This window comes from Eufriesea mexicana, unplaced genomic scaffold (genome assembly GCF_001483705.2).
Source record: "Eufriesea mexicana isolate 0111107269 unplaced genomic scaffold, ASM148370v2 scaffold2566, whole genome shotgun sequence".
Lineage (NCBI taxonomy): Eukaryota > Metazoa > Arthropoda > Insecta > Hymenoptera > Apidae > Eufriesea > Eufriesea mexicana.
Window position 1 is genome coordinate 314,753 of NW_016910631.1, and position 23,697 is coordinate 338,449.

General features: G+C 27.2%; 1 protein-coding gene across 1 annotated transcript in view; it reads left to right on the plus strand.

Moving 5' to 3' along the window:
• Window positions 1–21,373, plus strand: part of LOC108550230 (dynein beta chain, ciliary) — a 194,535-nt gene extending 173,162 nt beyond the window's left edge. Inside the window, 12 exon segments of the mRNA XM_017903927.1 lie at window positions 1–153; window positions 6,281–6,597; window positions 6,935–7,067; window positions 7,891–8,172; window positions 14,038–14,244; window positions 15,002–15,203; window positions 16,063–16,194; window positions 17,932–18,107; window positions 18,622–18,732; window positions 19,364–19,537; window positions 20,727–20,875; window positions 21,079–21,373. The exon segment at window positions 1–153 is cut by the window's left edge and continues 20 nt beyond it. Coding sequence (XP_017759416.1) covers window positions 1–153; window positions 6,281–6,597; window positions 6,935–7,067; window positions 7,891–8,172; window positions 14,038–14,244; window positions 15,002–15,203; window positions 16,063–16,194; window positions 17,932–18,107; window positions 18,622–18,732; window positions 19,364–19,537; window positions 20,727–20,875; window positions 21,079–21,373 — 2,331 coding nt within the window.
• The last annotated feature ends 2,324 nt before the right edge of the window (window positions 21,374–23,697 follow it).

A 23,697-nucleotide genomic window follows, 5' to 3' on the forward strand; every position in this document is an offset into this window, starting at 1 on the left:
CAGAATGCGATTAAATTCGCAGAACCTGCCGAAGAGCTGCCTAAACGAGTTGCTCTTTTAATAGATAGCATCACTTATCTGGTTTTCATTTATACCAGCAGAGGACTATTCGAAGCTGACAAGTTGACTTTCCTCTGCCAAATGACGATTCAGGTGAATAATTCCGACTGAGTCGGCTCTTAATTAAATAAGAAAATTTAAATAACAAACAACTTTTGCGTATCGAATCGACAATTCTATGGATAAAAGGTTTGGAAGCAGTGTGACTAATTACTATTAATATGTATGATTATTATATATATGTATATAATTATATAATTAATTATTATTAATTAATACTAATGATAATAAATGGTAATTTTTTTAATTCAATGATATACAGGTAACCCTCCTATAACACGGTAGATAGGTTCTTAAAAAATGCCGTGTTGTATAAAACCGTGTTGTATGGGACCCAGAGCCAGTACAAAAAGGAAGGTTGCATTCCAAAAACTTATTAAAAACAATTTTTTTTTTAATTCTACATAAACAACTTAATTTTTATTAAAAATATAAATGTATGTACAACACAAAACAAAACAAAAAAATATTATTTTAATTTAATAAATTTCTTCGTCGTCACTGCTCAGTATAATCAACCGAGAACGTTTTTTCGGTGGAATGATATCGCCTTCGCTTTCAGTACTTTTTTCTTCATTTAAAGTTCTTGTAATTTCACTTTGCTTGCTGGTTCTTACCAAGTCATTGTAAATTTCTCGGAATGGAGCTAGACAGTTTTGCAGCTCCCCTTTGAATTTTCGACTTCTTTCAGCGGAAGAGTCTGCATTCGAGAAAAATGACTGGAGATTTTCAGCTAAGCTTAGGCCTTCTTGTAGTTTTTTTAATGTTAAATTATTAACTGCACAATCTTCATCAGTGCTAGTGTCCTCAGAATCGATTTGATTTACAGCTTTAGATGCCATTTCCATCAAATCCGCTTCGTCAAGTTCTTCTTCCACTTAATAAATCTTGAACGTCCTCAATAGCCATATCCACAAAACCTTCACCTCCGATTGATTTGGCAAGTTTTAATATGCCACCAATGTCATTTTCTGACGATTCACGCACGTTTTCTATTTCAACTGAAGAGGGCCATATTTTCTTCCAACATGTGTTATAGGATGCCGTGTTGTAGGAGGGTTCCCACAATTTATGAATTGTGTTATAGCGAAACCGTGTTATAGTAAAACCGTGTTGTAGGAGAGTCCCCGCAATTTATGAATCGTGTTATAGTAAAACCGTGTTGTAGGAGAGTCCCCGCAATTTATGAATCGTGTTATAATGAAACCGTGTTATAGGATGCCGTGTTGTAGGAGGGTTTCCGCAATTTATGAATCGTGTTATAGTAAAACCGTGTTGTAGGAGAGTCCCCGCAATTTATGAATCGTGTTATAGTGAAACCGTGTTATAGGATGCCGTGTTGTAGGAGGGTTTCCGCAATTTATGAATCGTGTTATAGTGAAACCGTGTTGTAGGAGAGTCCCCGCAATTTATGAATCGTGTTATAGTGAAACCGTGTTATAGGATGCCGTGTTGTAGGAGGGTTTCCGCAATTTATGAATCGTGTTATAGTGAAACCGTGTTATAGGATGCCCTGTTATAGAGGGCTACCTCTACATGATTAATAATAATAATTATTATTTTTATTCAATTTAGTTATTAAATAATATCGTTTAATATTTAATTTTGATATTAATATTGATTTAAATTTTATATTTATGAAATAATGTTTTATTATTTCATATTATTCGTTACTATCAATATTGTATTTGATAAATTTAAAAAATTTTATTTTTGTTTAATTTAATTAATTTAGAAACTTTAATAAATTAATAGTATTAACTTTTAATAATTATTTAATAGAGATATTTATTACTTGTTGAGTAGTAGATTTGTGAAATAAAGTAGTGCAGCTAAAAGAGAGTCATTAATAGAATATTTACAGAAAGAAAATTTATCTGCATTATACAATATCATTATGGAATTTTTTATAAGAAGTTTCAAGTATAGTATCATTTAATTATTTAGAAACATTAATTCAAGAAGCAATAAATTTACGATATTCGAAATTTAACGATAAAAAAGTTATATTTTAATAAAGGAATGTACAAAATTGTGATGAAAGTTAGCACTTTCAAACTTTTTATCCGTGGTAAATATTTTTTGAAAAGAATTCGTTTGAAAATATCATTTTCAATTTCCACGTAAAAATTAGTCAAACTTTTATTTTAAAAAAGGTGTCCGTTTAAATCGTTCTAATAACTACTTCCTATTTCAATAATAATCGTGTGATTAAAAATATGGTGAAATACGATTTATTTTGAGAAAGGCAATTTTCGTTTCCAAAATCATTTTCTTCGAAACATTAATTTTTATAGATTTCAAAAAGCACCATAAATATCAGTTGCAGTAACGAAAGAATAAAATAAATATTCTTCTAACAATTAGACCGTACCGAATTTTGTATTTATATACTTTCTACATGCGAGATAGATAACTGTAGCACATAATTCTTCACTGTGAAATCACTGAATAATAATTGCTAAATTTCACATGTAAGATAAACATCCGTATTTTTTCAATAACGCAATTATGTATTAATAAAATTCGTATACAAAGTGGCATAAGTAACGTAATTGAGAAAATTCATATCTTTCTTCAGGTTGCAATTAAGAAAAGGTGTTGTAGATGGAATACGATCCTGTTATGGTAGACTTGTTTCCTCTAACGTGTTTTCTAATTGCAACGAGTAAAGATGTGTGACTTGTCCCACTTACGTAGATGTTATACATCGGATGTAGTATTTATAATTGGCGCAGTCGTGTGTAATTATCTCTCGTTATAACCGAGTTTAAAAGAATGTAAAACACAAATATTTTTCAACACCAGAACTACAACACCAGTGAAATTGTAGGGTTACGAATATTTCATTTATCCAATTGTTGCAATAATGCAACTACGTTCAACGCGTAACAGATTTAATCGAAAGAAATCCAGAATTCATTATTCGTGATATCGCAACTGGGCTTGAAATTTGTAAATTTAACACATTGACTGCCGCGCGCATTTTACATGGTTTGCCCATGGCATCAACATGAATTGTTTGTTACGCGATGCATATTATGTTGAAATATTATTTACGACGGATAAGGTGAGTTGTATAATCCTGTTTAATGTATTTTTCGTGGTGGGGGTCACATGTGGCCACCATGGCGCTGTAGCCAAGTCGAGTGTCGCCCACTGGTGACCTCCACGGTAGTCAACGTGTTAAATATTTTACACTAACGAATACACTAGATCAAACAAAATGGCTAATTTTAGAATTTTTCTTTTTGCAATTACTAAAAATTTTCAACTGGTTTTCACAAAATTAATATCAACATTAATTTATCTGTTAACAAATAACATTTCAGTTATTATGTTTACATATACAGGGTGTCCTAGCAACGGTAGTGCAACCGGGAAGGGGTGATTCTACATGAAGAAACGAATCGAAAGAAAAGAATAAAATTTTGTTATTTGAAGCTTCGTTATCGAGAAAGTCGACTTTGAATATTCACCGAGTGTGCGTGCACGTAGCTATGACTCATGTGGATAGACCATCAATACATGAGTATCGGTGGTACAATCGAGGAGGGGGTGATTCTACGTGAAAAAACAAATCGAAAATAAAGAATGAAATTTTTTCATTCGAAGCTTCATTGTCGAGAAAATCGACTTCGAATATTCACCGAGTACGCGTGCACTTAACTTTGGCTTAGGCGGATGGACCATCAGTATACTAGCGTACTCATTTTAAAGTCGATTTTCTCGACAATGAAGCTTCAAATGCAAAAATTTTATTCGTTATTTTCGATTTGTTTTTTCACATAGAATCACACCCTTCTCGATTATGTTACCAATATTCCTGTATTGACGATCTATTCATATAGCTAAGTGCATGCACACTCGGTGAATATTCAAAGTTGATTTTCTCGAAAACGAAGCTTCGAATTCAAAAATTGTACACTTTTTTCGATTCGTTTCTGCATGTAAAATAGCCCTCTCCCGGTTGTACTCCCCCTTTGAAATACTTACCATTGCTGAAACACCCTGTATAATATCACAGATGTCTGGTAAGTATACCTAAGTACAAATTATAGACAATTTTGTAAATAATTTTGGTGTTAAGAAGAAGAAAAAATGGAATGTTATAGAAATAATAAATATTATTATTATTATTATTTGTTATTTTTCAACTCAGTGGCCTTGAAAAAGTACTTGATTGATTACACATATTTTTTTTTATCTTATATACATTTGCACATTGTCTCTCCACTCTTTTCTGGTACTTGCACTTTTCATCCTTTTCTTCACCTTTTTGTGATTCGAGATTTCCTTCTCATACCTTTTTGTAAGTACATTCATCCACCTTCATGGATTCATCTACTTCTTTCTTCTGTATTCTTTTCGTTAATATTTTTCTCTTTTCTTTTTTCTTTCTTTCTTCACCTTATCAATTTTTCTTAACCATTTGAGCTTTTATTTGGTATCTACGTTATTTACTAAATCATTTATTTCTGCCTTTCCCCTCTCTCTATTACTCTACATCTCTCTAAAAAGTGTCCTATCGAGCCTTCTTCCTCGTTACTATGCGTGGCTGAAAAGAAGTCATCTGAGAAACTTGTAGACCCGAATCCCCACCAACCCAACCATTCTAACGTCATGGCAGAAATAGAGTAAAACGCTTTCCTTATTGGCAGAACTGATCCCTTCCTATTAGCCCAGTCATAGAACACCATGTGACAAAGTAAGCGAACGAAGCAACGAGACAAAGTGAGACAGACGCAACGAATAGATGCACGAGTGTAAACTCATACCAAAAGTATATTAACTTCAAATTCTTCTGATGAACACGTGATTATTTGCAATTACTAATTACTAATTCGCATCTTGATTAACTTTTCATTGCATTATGCAGCAAACGTGCTGTACTGTACACATATTTTTCATATTTATGTTGTATCGTATGATTTTTTTAAACGGTTATCTAGTATGATGTAATTACATAATTAATTTATCACAAAAAAATACATTTTAAATTTTAAATCAATTTTCATAAATGATGTTAATTATTATTACTTTTGTACTCCTTTACCTTATAAATCTTCTGAGCTATTGTTATCTGATTCCTTATCGGATTCACTGCTTTGTATTTTCAATCCTAGGTCTTCAGTTTTGTCTTCTACTATTGGTGGTAGTAGTTTTGGGAGTGTCATAGAAGAGTGGATATTAATAGTCGAATACCCCTCTTGCCCCGCAATCGAACGAGATGATTTCTTTTCAGCCACGCATGGTACACAGCGCACACATCCTCTCCTCTTTTTTCCAAAACTTATTTTTCTCTTCTATATTGCCCCACCTTGGTTCAGTTATTTATTTTTGACTTCCCTTTTTACCTCTATTGATTAGGTACTTTGGTAAAGACTCCGTGTTTAATTTTTTTTCTATTTATTTTGTTATAAAGTTATTATGTTTGTACTTCTATATCTCTTTCTTTTAGTACCTTCTCACTATCTGCTGATTCTATCGCTACCTTCTTGGCTATAGTCACATCTTCTAAAATAATTCTCTCCTATTGTTTGACTTCTTGCGTTTATTGCTTTCCTCTTTCTCTCCCGTATTGCTTCTTTGACTAGTGTTCTTCCTACTGTTTCCTCTGCTCTGCTTTCAAATTCTACTGATCTGTCCCCTAAACTAATCCTCAATTTTTGTCTTTTGTTTCCTCTGATATTAACAATCTGGTGTGCATCTCTCTAGTCCCAGTGTCTATTTTAAGAATTTAGCTTATACAATAATAAATATCAATATTGAGATATTAAAATACATTCTCGACACTAAATATTTTTGTATATCTTTAACAGAAGTATAAATTTATTTGAAATTTAAATAGTTAAACATTGATCGAGTTACTTGGTACAAAAACTTTTTTAAATTCAGAAAACGAAGTGTACAACTTGTTCAAGCAGCTCCTGTTGTAAAATTAGAAATTCTTCTAATTAATAATAATTTTGACTCGCGAATGACTTAACTATAAATCAGAAAATGTCTAAAATGAATAAAAATTAAAAACACTATTCAAAAAATTCATCAAAGTCGAAAATTGAAAATTCAATATCTTTATTGCAGAATTATCGTGATTACTGCGATGAATGTAATGTATAATAGTTAATGTTACGGCAAACGATACTGTCTATTACAGATTTTTATGGAGTCGAAGGAAATAACACAACCAGAACTTGAGTTTCTACTACGGTTTCCGTATATTCCTGATTTAACCAGTCCCGTCGACTTCTTAACAGACGTTGGCTGGGGTGGTATTAAATATTTAAGTCAAATGGAAGATTTCCAAAATTTGGAGAAGGATATAGAGGGTGCCGCGAAAAGGTGGAAGAAATTTGTAGAATCGGAAACGCCAGAACGAGAAAGTTTTCCACAAGATTGGAAAAATAAAACTGCCCTTCAGAGATTATGTATTATGAGATGTCTCAGATTGGATCGTATGACATACGCAATTAGGTTTGTTCCTCTTATGATAATTTACCTTTAATCTTATATTACATTACAAATTTCCAAAATTTATTTTTTAAATAAAATATTTCTTTAAAACAAAATTTTTCCCTTTGTAATATTTCATTGTGTTTATTATTATTTGTTACTTATTATTTACTATTTATAATTCGTTATTCCTTATTTATTATTTATTATATATTACTTATTATTTATTATTTATAATTCGTTATTCCTTATTTATTATATATTACATATTATTTATTATTTGTTATTTGTTATTTGTTATTTATTATTTATTATTTATTACATATTACTCATTATTCATTTGTTTTATCTTATTTAGGTGTTTCGTAGAAGAGAAACTTGGTTCAAAATTTGTAGAATCCAGATCTCCTCCTTTCCACAAATCCTTCGAAGAAACGAGTTCAATCACTCCTGTATTTTTTATTCTTTCTCCTGGCGTTGATCCTCTGAAAGTAAGAAACCCTTTGTTTAATTAATAAAAATCTTTTTATATGATAGAATATCTGTCAGTTTATTGACAATACTAATTTATGAAATAATCTTTCTACCTTTATATCTATATATTTTTCTACATTTTATCATTTGAAAATTTTTTTAAATATACGTCCTTATATACAATAACAATTTTCTATTTTACATGCAAAATTATAGATTTCCTTAGGTAATTTGGACACGTAACTTGTTTTATAATATACTACCACAAATCTTCTACCTCAAAATAAAATAGAACAATTTTAAGAACATATACGTAACACTAAATCAATTTTGTCGAATGAGATATTAATAAACTGTAATATTCTTTTATTTTCTGCTCTTTCTGCTCTCTGGTACTTCTTATTTCAAATTTACTTTCTTCCATTTGAAACCTCAATTTCGAATAATCAAATTTGTCCTAATTTCCATTGTTAATCCTTTGCACCCAATGATTATTTATCAAGAGAAGAGTAGAAATTCAAAGATTTTCTAATGTAAAGCTGACGATACTTTTTTGAGCAGTAAATAAAGGATCAATAATAATAATAATAATAATAATTACCACGTAGAATTACCTGATTTATCTGATTTCGTTACATTATTTTAAATTTGACATATCAATTGGTATCGATCTTCCAAATTCGATGAAATGGTGACTGAAGGTCGTCTCTTGAGTGCAAAAGGTTAATACGTATTCAATGACTAGCGCTACCAAATTAATTATACAAAAGATGTCAGAATGAAAAATAAGCGATAGATTCGTATCGAACATGCATAACAATGGAAACAATAAAAATTCAGGACGTAGAGAAACTGGGAATGAAACTGGGTTTCACTTTTGGAGGAAGAAATTTCCATAATGTGTCATTGGGTCAAGGTCAAGAACCTGTAGCCGAGCAAGCTTTAGAAATGTCTGCGAACGAAGGTCACTGGGTAATTTTGCAAAATGTCCATTTGGTGAAAAAGTGGTTACCTATGTTGGAAAAGAAAATGGAACAATGCGCGGAAAATCCACATGACGACTATCGATTGTTCATTAGCGCGGAACCCAGTCCTGATCCTCACGAGTCCATAATACCGCAGGTAATTGAAATTAATTGAGACCAATTACTAGTTAATTCCATTTCATTCCTACATACCACACAGAAACATCATTTCTCTATTAATTAACTTTTTAATCTTTTAATTTCAAAAATAAAATATTAATTCCGTACCAAGCCTAATTTTACTTGCAAAAATAGAATAATAAATAAAATTCTACTTTGCTCCTACGAATGAAATATTGATTTGATACGAAATTGGTAAAAGTTGATATTTTAATGACTTTTTTCAAAGCTTTCCCGAGAAAGTTTGTGTTTTAACATTAAAAAGAAACATGGATCGGGAGAATTCGGCAAAGTAATTTGCTTTTGCTACTCTTTTTTTTGCAAAATACTTAAAATTTTTTAAACTGTAGAATGTTATAATGATCCTGGTAATTTCGAAGTATGTTAAAGTGGACGAGATTTTGAACAACTTTTATTTGAACGGTAAATGCCGATCGATATTAGTTTTAGAGATATTTTCGAAAATTTTTTTTAAAATTAGTTAACATATTTTTAAATTTTTATCTTTAATAATAATTAAAAATTAATTTTTTAAATCTCTTATCTTTAATAATAATTCAAAATTAATTTTTTAAATCCTTTATCTTTAATAATGATTAAAAATTAATTTTTTAAACCTTGTATCTTTAATAATAATTAAAAATTAATTTTTGTGATCCGACATTTTTGTATAGATAACGTTTAAAACAATTAAAAATTAAGTAACAGTTTTGCATTACATAACTGCAACGTATATGTATATATGTATTCATCACGTTTCTCGTACATGATGTAACATGGTTTTACATTGTGTGTGCAACCTTTATGGGAAATTTCTGTAGACACTGGCTAGAAACAAGTATTACTATGACTAACATAATTTGTTTTTATTGTTTTTGTTTGAAGACAATTATACGTCTATTATGTTGTGAGTCATGAAGATATTTAAAAATTTCACAGTTGTTATTAAACTAATTACTAACACCTGTACATCTCCAGTTTTCACTGCAGAATAAGGAAATTTGATGCGAAGTTTCACTCGTGTCTTCAAGATTATTTCTAATATTAACCATATTCGCAATGTTTCATACTCCTTATTTGCTTTACAGATCCCCTGTATATCAGTTTTATCTTTATTAAGTTTTATCCTCGTTCTTGTTAAAAATTCTCGTAACATCACTAATTGAAATTTTCAAAATTTCATATATCTTTAGAAATAAAAATTAACTTGCATGGATGAAAATGTTTGTCCTATCTGAAAAATATTATTGAAACAATTCGGTAATTGCAGAAAATAATATTTTGTTGAGGAGTGGAAACCAAGTTATTTATACAAATATATATGTATTTTTTTTAAATAAATAAAGTTTGGAACAAGTTTATTATGAATCAGTTGCATAAGAATGTTATTCAATGAAAGTAAATGCACTAATATGCATAAGAGATATTGATGATCTCAAAAACTACAAAATGAATGACCTCAAAAAAAAATTTTTTTACATCACATTGACTATTTGAATTACGTATAAAATATTTTTGTATCAACATAATTGGTGGAGATATTTAGGTAACCTGATTTAGGTGGACTACCCTGTATAATTCTACTATACATATATCCATATATTGTTATGGTTTCAGTCATTTTCGAATTTTCGAAATTACATTACATTACTTTTTCGTTCCATTTTAGAGTATTTTTACTACAATTTTTACTACATTTTCACTAAAATCTCTTAACTATGAATAATAATTTGTATTAATTAAATATTAACTGTGCAATAGTCTATTTTGCAATTATTATTTTTATTAGAAATATCGTATATTAAATCAATATCAAACCTCGATAATTTAAACCTCTTTAATTCAAAAATCTCTGTAAGACAAATATTTTATTAATTTCTATACATCAAAGTAAAATTTACTTTAACTCGAATTATTTGTTGCATATTTATTATACATGCATTCTTGTACCCCCTATAACTTGAATTTCGAATATCCTAACCTCTTCAAGTTGAATTTCTATCGTCACTATGTCTAGTTATCCTTAAAAAGTTTGTAGATACAGTAGAATTCTAATTAACCGACACATTTGTTTACCCATTGAAGACATGAATTTTACACAAAGAAGAGCATTTGTCGAGTGTACTAAGCATTGATTAACAACATTATGGAAATAATGAACTTGCATATATTCCGAAATGAAATTCTTAACAAGAGATCAAAAATTATGAAGAAAGCTGATATACAAACACTATTTAAAAATTCATCGTGCAATACACAATCTTCCATGATTTATTTTTATCAATAAATTGTATTAGTCTATTATTTAAGCTTGTTTTTTAATTTATATTCCTTTTGTTATTTCATGTGTAGGTATAGTCGGTAGTTATAATAGGATAATCGAAATTCTACTGTATCTGTGTCGTAAAATCTCAAAAACCAGTTATTCGATACTTTATTTCATCCATTTATATCTTAAATTACATCAGATTACATTGTTTCAAATAGAATTAGACAGAAGACAATACAAACTTTATACACACAATGCTTCCGTATATCAAATAATAATTAAAAATTAATTTTTGTGATCCGACATTTTTGTATAGATAACGTTTAAAACAATTAAAAATTAAGTAACAGTTTTGCATTACATAACTGCAACGTATATGTATATATGTATTCATCACGTTTCTCGTACATGATGTAACATGGTTTTACATTGTGTGTGCAACCTTTATGGGAAATTTCTGTAGACACTGGCTAGAAACAAGTATTACTATGACTAACATAATTTGTTTTTATTGTTTTTGTTTGAAGACAATTATACGTCTATTATGTTGTGAGTCATGAAGATATTTAAAAATTTCACAGTTGTTATTAAACTAATTACTAACACCTGTACATCTCCAGTTTTCACTGCAGAATAAGGAAATTTGATGCGAAGTTTCACTCGTGTCTTCAAGATTATTTCTAATATTAACCATATTCGCAATGTTTCATACTCCTTATTTGCTTTACAGATCCCCTGTATATCAGTTTTATCTTTATTAAGTTTTATCCTCGTTCTTGTTAAAAATTCTCGTAACATCACTAATTGAAATTTTCAAAATTTCATATATCTTTAGAAATAAAAATTAACTTGCATGGATGAAAATGTTTGTCCTATCTGAAAAATATTATTGAAACAATTCGGTAATTGCAGAAAATAATATTTTGTTGAGGAGTGGAAACCAAGTTATTTATACAAATATATATGTATTTTTTTTAAATAAATAAAGTTTGGAACAAGTTTATTATGAATCAGTTGCATAAGAATGTTATTCAATGAAAGTAAATGCACTAATATGCATAAGAGATATTGATGATCTCAAAAACTACAAAATGAATGACCTCAAAAAAAAATTTTTTTACATCACATTGACTATTTGAATTACGTATAAAATATTTTTGTATCAACATAATTGGTGGAGATATTTAGGTAACCTGATTTAGGTGGACTACCCTGTATAATTCTACTATACATATATCCATATATTGTTATGGTTTCAGTCATTTTCGAATTTTCGAAATTACATTACATTACTTTTTCGTTCCATTTTAGAGTATTTTTACTACAATTTTTACTACATTTTCACTAAAATCTCTTAACTATGAATAATAATTTGTATTAATTAAATATTAACTGTGCAATAGTCTATTTTGCAATTATTATTTTTATTAGAAATATCGTATATTAAATCAATATCAAACCTCGATAATTTAAACCTCTTTAATTCAAAAATCTCTGTAAGACAAATATTTTATTAATTTCTATACATCAAAGTAAAATTTACTTTAACTCGAATTATTTGTTGCATATTTATTATACATGCATTCTTGTACCCCCTATAACTTGAATTTCGAATATCCTAACCTCTTCAAGTTGAATTTCTATCGTCACTATGTCTAGTTATCCTTAAAAAGTTTGTAGATACAGTAGAATTCTAATTAACCGACACATTTGTTTACCCATTGAAGACATGAATTTTACACAAAGAAGAGCATTTGTCGAGTGTACTAAGCATTGATTAACAACATTATGGAAATAATGAACTTGCATATATTCCGAAATGAAATTCTTAACAAGAGATCAAAAATTATGAAGAAAGCTGATATACAAACACTATTTAAAAATTCATCGTGCAATACACAATCTTCCATGATTTATTTTTATCAATAAATTGTATTAGTCTATTATTTAAGCTTGTTTTTTAATTTATATTCCTTTTGTTATTTCATGTGTAGGTATAGTCGGTAGTTATAATAGGATAATCGAAATTCTACTGTATCTGTGTCGTAAAATCTCAAAAACCAGTTATTCGATACTTTATTTCATCCATTTATATCTTAAATTACATCAGATTACATTGTTTCAAATAGAATTAGACAGAAGACAATACAAACTTTATACACACAATGCTTCCGTATATCAAATGTTCACTTTCTAACCTCTTTTTCTAAAAAATCTCGATAAATCGAAACCTCTGTAACTCGAATATTCCAACTTTTTCCTCGAAATTCGAGTTATCGATATTCGGTTGTACTACAAATGACATCTGAGACTACTAATGTTCTGATCTGTATGGTTAGTCGATAACTGTCGTCTGCACGACTACCCCATATATAGACACGTAAGAAGAGTTGCATACGAATTTTATGAGAGAATTTCTCTTCATTAGAAACTGTGAATTAAGACACGTAGTAAGCTATTTTCTTCCATTCTTAAACTGTTAGTAGGTTAGAATTATTTATATCTTATACGTGACCAAACATTTTATAGTGTTCAATATGCAGTGCTCGTCATAACCGAGAAAAAAATAAGTCCATTTACTTTCAAAATAAAAGCTTCATTTTGACATCGGAATCTTCGTTATAATTCCTGAGAAAACATAATATAATCTATAAATATACATAATTACTAATTGTTATACATTATGTATTGTTATGTATTGTTGTAGACACTGAATCAGGTTTAGTGATTGTTTATGTTTTCAACGTCATTGCAAATAAAATTGTATACTTTACCTTTACGTGTTCATTTTAACTACACATGAATATCCGTATACTGGTAATGAATAGACAGAGAACATAATTATCTTTTAATAAAAATCACGATAATTGCATACTTTGTTACCACAGTGTTTCTAACCTAACCTAAACTAAAACACTTTAGTCAATGAAATAAGTTACATTAATAAGTATAACAAATATAACAAAATAAATATATATTTCATACTTCATGGAAAATCTGCTGATTTTGACCATTGCATATTTTATCAATAATAGAGTAATATCAAAATACAAATATTTTTAAATAGTATCGTTCATTTTCATTGAAAATATAATAATATAAAGATATTGTTTGTAACTTGTTCCTGCAACCTCTTAAACAAAAATACAATACTTTTATTGTATTTTTTAATTTATTCTATATAATTTTTATTTAATACACAATTCCAAACAAAATGAAATACAGTTAATTACTTAGAATTATTTATAAAAATAATTCAATTAATGAATACAAACAATTTGTAATAATTAAGCTAATTAATAGTAAATAATTAAACATAGTTAAAGTTCTTAATTAAAATATAATCGAAATACATTTATTATATTATTTTAATCAAAAAGCAAATTAATTTAAATTATTTGCATTACAATTAGATAAAAATTAACAGATAATCCTTTATGAGGATTCATAAATACCGATTAATAATCATTACAGTGATTAATAAGAAAGAATTAATAATAATTAAGAAATTGTTAAATTAAATTTAACAATAAATAATATAATTGCTGAAAGTTATTAACAAATTATATGCAGGGTATTCTAGAATCGGCTATTAAGATCACAAACGAACCACCATCGGGAATTCAAGCTAATATTCACAAAGCGTTGGATAATTTCACTCAAGAAACCCTTGAATCCTGCACCAAGGAAACTGAATTCAAAGCCATATTATTTGCACTTTGTTATTACCATGCTGTAGTTGCAGAACGTAGAAAATTTGGCGCGCAAGGATGGAACGGGGTAAGTCACTGTAATATTAATTTACTCAATGAATTGAAAAATTTGAAAATTAGATAAACATTGAAACGATTGCAATGGGAACGAAATTGTTTATAATACTGCATATTATTCACTAATTAAAAATTAATCACCAGTATTAGAAGTTGTATTAATTATATCGTAATACTTTTACAATTTTAATATAATGTATCATAAAATATAGCCGCAACTATTTCTGTAAAATTTTGTTAATAATTTTACACTATCGAAGTTAGTAACTCACATTTTTTGATATTTGTTTTTCATTAAACGCATTTTTTTATATGTACATATTATACATACATCACAACAAATAATTAATTTAAGTACAAAATAATTGTTAAATTAAAATAGCGAATAATATTTAATTGTATATTATAAAACAATTTTTTATTTTTATTTCCAGTTTCACTTTTTGAACCTCATTATTATGTTGTTCAGAAAGTAAATATTTAAGAATGTTGACATTAACCATTTTCAGTAAATAGTAGTTAATAATAAGTTAATTAATAAGACATTCTTCATTACTATAAATTTAACAATTTCTTTTTTAATAAAATAATTTTTGCAAGTATTATTTTTACAAGTATTACTAATATTATCAGCATTAAAAATATAACAACTAACTAAAAATAAAATTAATAATATTATTAATATTATTAACAATATCATAACAACCCTCACACGAATAAAAATACGTAAATTGGTTATTTTAAATTCTTATTTTATTTGAATTCAGTCCTATCCGTTCAACTTTGGTGATTTAACGATCAGTGTGTCCGTGCTGTTCAATTACTTGGAAAATAGTGTCAAAGTACCTTGGGAAGATCTTCGTTACCTATTTGGAGAAATAATGTACGGAGGCCATATAACAGACGACTGGGACAGAAGACTATGCAGAACATATTTAACGGAATATTTAAAACCAGAATTAGTTGAAGGTAAATTCCTTCAGTTAATAGTAGGGTTACCAAATTACATTAAATAACCAGTTTCAAATTTTTTGTTTTCTATAATTATCAAAAATATGCAACTGTCTTTAACAAAAATGTGAAAAAGAACTAATCGCGATTGTGTGTCCTCTTTCACATTCTATAATTTCTGTTTCAAACATGTTTCTATCTGTCAAATGGTTTATATATTCTAACGGTAAAGAAAAGTGGAAATATAATAAAACGATATAAATTATTTATACATTTTTTATAATTTGTAATTTATAATTTATTCATAATAAAATAAAATTTTTTAATTTAAATCGTTAATTACGTTTTCAATAAATTCAGTTCATAATAGTATTCACTCATTTACTTATTAAAGACATGATTATTAATAATTTTGTAGATATTCGTAAATAAACTAAATGAAACATTCTTTATATTCTATTGATAACTTAATACCCTTATAATTATTTTTATATAAAATCTTTTATTTTTTAATATTATATTAATTTTTATAAAAAATTATCGTGAGTTTTTTAAGCTAAACTCCATACAGATGGATTATCTTCGCATTAGACTAAAATTATACTTAACTTATTTTAACATGCGCAAGATTTCCATTAATCTTAAAAATTTTTATAATTTTATTGTAAATAAATAGGTCTATAGTGGCTAATTGAAATTAAATAATTTTACAATACACAGTTTCTTGTTATTAAATGATAGTGCAATGGGTTAAAAGAATTGTATTTTTAATTTCATAAAAAACTTACAGAATTTGTTTAAATAATATTATATTGTATATTTGAAAAGTTATTGCGAAGATAAAGCCTACTAAAAAATCGCTTTATCTTTCGTCTAGGTGAATTATATCTTGCACCAGACTTTCTAGTACCACCAAACAGTGATTACGCTACATATCATCAATACGTCGATAACTACTTACCTGCTGAGAGTCCAATACTTTATGGACTTCATCCAAATGCCGAAATTGGTAAATAATATTTTTGAAAATTATCAGATAAAAATCGTATATTATAGAAAAAAGCAAATATTTATTAAAAAATTAAGAAATAAATAATAAGAACAAACCAACGTAGGATTATTTACAACCAAATTTTTTTTGCTTTATCTACAGAAAGAATCGCCAATTATTTGTGAACATATTTAATATTGCATATTGCAACGTATTACTTCTATCTTCTCTAACACTTATGCTATGTCATACAACATATGCATAATATAAAATGAGAAATATATATTTAAATCCAAGAAGTAGATTCTAATTCATATGAGTACTTACATATGTAAATTGCTATTCGTCTATCGGAGCATGAATTATTCCTTTGGAAAAGTGGGATATTATACAGTGGTAAAGGTATCTATGGGCAATGTTGAGAATATTCAAGTAACAAGGATAATAGAGATTACCAGTAGTAGATAATGCAGAAAATGCAATTGTTGGCTTGAATCAATTGATAATGATTGATGATTCTTACGAATAATTAATTTTTTTAAAAGAGGGGGGGGGGGGGGGTGTGAGAGAGAGAGAAAGAGGATTAATTAAACTGTTAATGTAATATAATAACAAAAGGAAAAATAACCAAGTACTAACAAAGAGAATAATTAAAAAATGAATAACTGTTAACAGTCAAAATTTATTCACATATCGTAATTTTCACAAGAACGTATAGTATATTACTAATACCACTATTCTATTCGATATGTAGTCTCGTTTTATAAAAACACTTTATTTCTTTACATTAATTTATAATGAAGTTTGTTTCATGTCAGCAAAAATAAATAATTTTTCAGAAGTTATTCTGTAACTAATCAGAAATATTATACTATTTGTATGATAAAGAATAAATTACCATAATGCTTCAACAGAATGTTATTAACAAATGAAATATATAATATTATTGATAAAAGTTCTATATAACAGCACTTCTCTATGGATGAAACTCCATATTGAGTAGAGGATTTAATGTCTGATTAGTAAAATGAAAATTAGTGGCCTTACATTTTTCCATATTTAAATTGAAATAATAAAAAATAAAATTGAAGTAATAATTATAAATCGACATCCTTTTAAACCACTCTGATTAGATATATATGTTTTAAATATGCTCATCGAGCTTTCAAAAATTTTATTTAGATCACAGTACCATTTCAAACAACTACATTAGATACCTAATTTTGTAATTAATTGGATATATAGTTTAGTACAAAGTTATACATAATTTTGATTATATGCATAATGACTAATACCAATTACGATGACTTAATAATTTTACGACTCCAATTTATCAAACTTTCAAAAATTTTATTTGGATCGCATTACCATTTCAAACAAATAAATTACATACATAATTTGTACCTAATTGTGTACATAATTTAGTACAGAATTATACATAATTTCGATTGATGCATAATGAATTATACGACTGACAATGACAACAATTTTATGACTTCAATTTAACAAATTTTTAAAAAATTTTAATTTTTAGAAAACAAATTTTTAGAAAATACCTATATAGAATATAAATTTTTAGAAAATACCTATATAGAATATAAATTTATTTATATTTTTTACTTGCAAAGTTAAATCCAAATCAAAGAATATACGAAATATGATCTCAAATTGGTAAATAGGTAATTTAAGCAATATATTTTATTGATACTTTAAAAATTCATATACACAATAGTATGTCAATGACATTTTCATTAGGATTTTTGACGTCAACCGCGGAAAATTTATTTAAAACTTTACTGGGTATACTAACGAGGACCGCCAGTGACGCAGCCAGTGGAGATATCTCAAGAGAAGATAAAGTTAAAGGACTCATAGAGGACTTACTGGATAAACTGCCAGAGGAATTTAATATGCAAGAACTTTACAGCAAGGTACTTGAAATCTTCTTTCATTTCTATAAATAAACAGAAATAAATAATGTTGAAATTTGTAATTCTTAATTCTAGAATTATCAAAGCAGACAGAAATCCATTGGTTTTAAGAAATTTTGTTCCTAAAAACAAATTTTCTGTTTACAGCTATTAAAAATATGCGGCTGTTCTTCGCAAAATTAATATTGACTTCTATTGAAATAAAAACATAATTATACAGTGGGTAAACACAGTATTGAATATATATGAGAAATTGTAAAAGATTTTTCAATTTTAAAAAAGAAAGTACTGACACTGACAAGTCTTGAGTTTCGCGTTTTGAGTTCTTTGAGTTCTTGAGTTCAGAGTTCTTCGTCTTTACTTATTAATTCTGAGTTATTATGATTGTTGCAGGTATTTAGGAATTGATTGAAACCATAGATCGAGATGCTTCACTTGTTAATTTTATATAAATGCAAAAGATATATAAATAAACAATTTTTATCTTCAATAAAATTTTTGTTAAACATCTCAGGTGGAAGATCGCACGCCATTTATCACGGTTGCTTTACAAGAATGCGAACGAATGAATTTATTATGTGAAGAACTGAGAAGATCTTTGCAAGAGTTGGAACTAGGCTTAAAAGTAATAAAAAAATTGAACATAGTTTTTTATCTTTATATTTTTACATTATTTTTATATTATTTAATTGTATGAAAACGCTAAAATTTTTCATATAATTTTTATGAACAAATGAAGTAGAAAATAATATAATATTATAAAAGGGAGAAATTTTTGAATTTAAAAATTCAAAAATTTATGAAACCGTTGAAATTGAACTATTAATTGAAAACTATTTAATGGTAATTGAAAATACTGATATTCAATATTGATTTAATAGTCTGAAATTATCCCTAATGAAATATTTGAAATAATTTTGAAAAAAAATATAACTGGCTTAACCATAAGAGTGACCCTCAAAAAATGTATGATTTTCTTCATTTAAACAAACAAAAATTAATTTATATTTATAATACAAAGTACGATTTGAATACCAAAATTTTATTTTGATTTATCTACATATAAATATTAAATGAAATGTATAACATAATTTATTATATGTTACATAAACACAGTATACATATGTGTATAGATCTTCGGTTTCATAATCTTTTGAATTTTTAAATTTTAAATGACCTTATCATAATTTATATCGTTTAATTAATAAATTATCATAAGATAATTTAAAATAATTAATTAACGATGCTTTTGAAAGGGTGAGTTAACGATAAATGCTGAAATGGAAGATCTACAGAGTTATATAATGATGGATGCTGTTCCGCCATCTTGGACGAAAAGGGCTTACCCTTCGAATTTAGGATTAAACAGTTGGTTCGCAGACATGCTGAATCGAATAAATGAATTATCCAATTGGACTGCAGATTTTAATGTAAAGTTTCATTCATCATACAATATAATTACAATATTAACAATAATATCAAAACTTTTGGATTCGTACAATAAATGTAAAGAAATTTACAGTAAATTTAAATTCCTGAAATTTCTCAGATTTAGCTTAAACTAGTAAAATAAATACGAATATAAATGAATGAGAAAGTAAAACCTAGAGATCCCTAAAACCTAAAGATTGCTTCGCATATATTTAAAATTCATACGTAATTAATATATCCATGTTTTAACATCTTTTAATGCATGAGTACACATATATCAAAATATAAATGTACACATGTATTAACATGTCAATATTTTATTTTGTGTAATTATTAATGTACAACAAAATACTCGAATACCTAAATACATTTGCACGATCAAATTACAATACAAATATAATTTACTAAATTTTAAATAACAACATACAGAATGATTTCGGTTAATAAAGTTCATTCAGGTAATTATTTTATTATAAATAGTGTATTAATTTTCTGACAATTTTACTACTACTATAAGAGAAGTTGTTTTACGTAAAAACAGATAATTACGTAATTAAATTTTGTCGATTGATATTGTATTATTTTGTTATTATTATTTACAACCTAAAAAAATATATGTTTGATTTGCAAATTACTCTCATTTATGAACTATGCTTCTGAAAGACAGCAATGAGATATTATTACGAAATTTGAAAAAATAATGAGGAGAGGTTGTAGATCCAAAATATAATAATTTAACTCTAAGTATTAGTTCATAGGATATTACTAAAGAAAAAAAAACTTTTAGAATCGTATATTGAATTCTATTTATACAAATGTTAGTAATACAATTGCCCTCGCTATAGTAATCACTGTTGTCATCGGCTATTAAATCATTGATAACACAATATTAATTTAGGCTAGATAACGAGTAGGCACAATTCGATGTATAACAGCAAAAGTTCTTGGTTAATATTTTGAAAATTATTAGATTTAAAATTAAAATAATAAATACTTTAGAAGATAAAATTTTATATGTTAAATCCACCTCCTCTTCCCATTATCGCCCTCATATTTCCTGCTGGACTACCACTGATGCCACTCAAAAAAATATCTTTAAAATTTTGAAAATCTTCTAGTATTATTACACATATTTTTTATAATTTTATTATATAATTTATTTTATTAATGTATCAAAAATTTGTATAGTTACCATCATCAGTATGGCTTGGTGGTTTCTTCAATCCACAATCTTTTCTAACTGCAATTATGCAACAAACTGCACGCAAAAACGAGTGGCCATTGGACAAAATGTGTTTATATTGTGAAGTAATAAGAAAATTCAAAGAGGAAATCACGTAATTATTAGAAATATTATCCTTCCTTTCTTCCTAACATATTTTTTATTTCCATCTTTTCTTACTTCTGTATGTCTTAAATATTGAATAGTATTTCATATCTATTATATATTATATCTATTACTGAGATAAAAATATTATAGAATAATTTTTGAGCAAGCTTTGTTCTTATTTTATAATATTCTATTACATCTACTGTACAGATCAGCACCAAGAGAAGGTGCATATATAAACGGATTGTATATGGAAGGTGCAAGATGGGATCTCCAAGCAGGATGTATCATGGATTCCCGATTCAAAGAATTGTTTCCACTATTACCAATAATGTATATTAGAGCGATTACACAGGACAAACAAGATTTAAAAAATATGTATGAGTGTCCTGTATACAAGACACGATCTCGAGGTCCTACTTATGTATGGACGTTTAATTTAAGAACTAAAGACAAATCTAGTAAATGGATTCTTGGTGGAGTGGCGATTATATTACAAATATAATTATATGAATCAAATTATAAAATAAATATGTATTAGAATAAAAAATGAAACATTTAAAATAGCAAACTTATGTTAATTTTATATTCTTTTTCTTTTCAATATACATATAATCTTATTTATAATAGGAAAAGTATAATTTATACATCAATGGTGTTTATTGCATTCATTTTAAACTCTTGTATGACATTACAGATTATAAATGTGAAAATATATTATCAAGTATTAAAATGAGAAAATGATTATAATTACACAAAAAATTATTTATTTGTGAAATAAGAAATATTTTGTACACATTAAAAATATTTCCTGTCGGTCCTTATCTTCTCTTGAATCCATATTTTTTCCTTTCATAAAATAGATCTGTCTTTGAACTTCCAAGATTTACAATCTTAGGACAACCATCTCTCTGTAATTTGAAATTTTATTTTGTTATAACATTACATTGTACTTATTACATTATGATATTACAATTTAAGCATTTAATATTAAATCAATATATCGAAAGAGAAACTAACAATTTGGTGCAATAAAGATTAAAGAAAAGACATTTGCTCCATTGATACTATCATATACTATTAATGTGATATTATTAACATTATATCCATTAATACTATTAAACAAATTTCTGTCTGTGACAATAAAAATATTTTTTAACAATATTCGTTTAACATAAAAACAAATAACGCAAAAACTTAATTTATTATTATAATTTTCGAATGTCAATTCTTACAAGCATTGCTATGGACAAAATTAATCAATAATGGTTAATACGCTATTATTATATACAACTTACACAATAAGTTTCAACTTATATTATAAGTACAAATATAATTATTTCCTTAAGAGAGGAAAAATTGTAATAATTTAAAAAGGATAGCATCTTTAATACATATGTCTTTCACAAAATGTAATTTTGTTAACCTTTTATGTTTCCTCCCTTAAAAGAGTAGTACAAGATTTTTGTTAGGCTGATTAGGTTCACAAATTGAATATTAAACATTTAAAGATAAATATTAGTCTTGAAAAAATTTTAATCAATATATTTATGATCTAATTTGTTCCAATTAACCATTAAAACCAATTGTACTATAAATAACGTTTCACCTTATATTTAAAAGATATGCCTACTTCTTACTTAATTATGAAAAGAACCTATCACTATATCGATTGTTACACAATATTATACTATGAATTATTCAGAAGTAGCTACCAAATAGTAATATATTTAATATTCACTGAAAAGGTAGGGAAATTCCAGGATTGATAGAAAGAAAAATAGACAAAACAAATGGATATATTTAGAAAGAAGACAAAAAGCGCAGTAATGAATACAGGATGTTGCATTTAAGTTAATACTATGAAAACTCTCATAGGACTTGATTTATAGCAAGTAAATTGACACAATGACATAAAAATGGGCAAAGAAAGCCAAATTTAAATTTTCCAAAATCAAATCAAAATTTATGATATTCTCCAGACAATATTTTCTTCCAAGAATTAAGTTATGCCTTAATAACTTGATCCTACATCAGACAAAGTTATTAAGAATCTTGGATATCGAATTTGATAACAAATTACCGTTGCGGAATCATTTCACGCTTGAACTTGCTAAAAACATATCAGCAAATTCATGGGTATCAGGCATGAAGATACTATCAATCTGCAAACAAATTGACAATTGGTAAACTTGATTCCATACATAATTTGGCTCTCAGATTAATATTCCAAGTCAGAAGGAATCTACTCAGTATTATCCAGACTATCAAAATCTCTACCACTCCTAAAAAACCAACATAAAGAAATACTTTCTTAAATTATTTCATATCCATGTATCACCAATAGAAAAGCGTACCAAAACCCTACTACTATAGAATATATAAACTACAACAAAAACTCAATATTATTTGCATGCCCACAGTTCCAAGAAGAAATTTAAAGATCACTCCTCCTACAATTTATTTTCCAATTAAGATAGATTTACAAATATGTGTACCCAAAAAAGACGATACTAAACCAGAACTTTTCAACAAATTAGTAGCTGAAACTTTTGACTATTATAAGGAATACACACAAATTTACACTGATAGGATGAGGAACAAGATATGCTGTAATAATCCTTTATTCCACATGTAGCTATAAATTATCAAACATCAATATTCACAATTGTGCTCATAGCTATCAACTATACCATCCAAACAGCACATGTTAATTTCTATAGAAAAACCACCATTCTTCCTGGCTTCAAAAGTGCCATCACTGCACAACAAAATATCTCATTTAATAGTGACATTATTCTACAAATTTTGGAAACTTACCATAAGGTT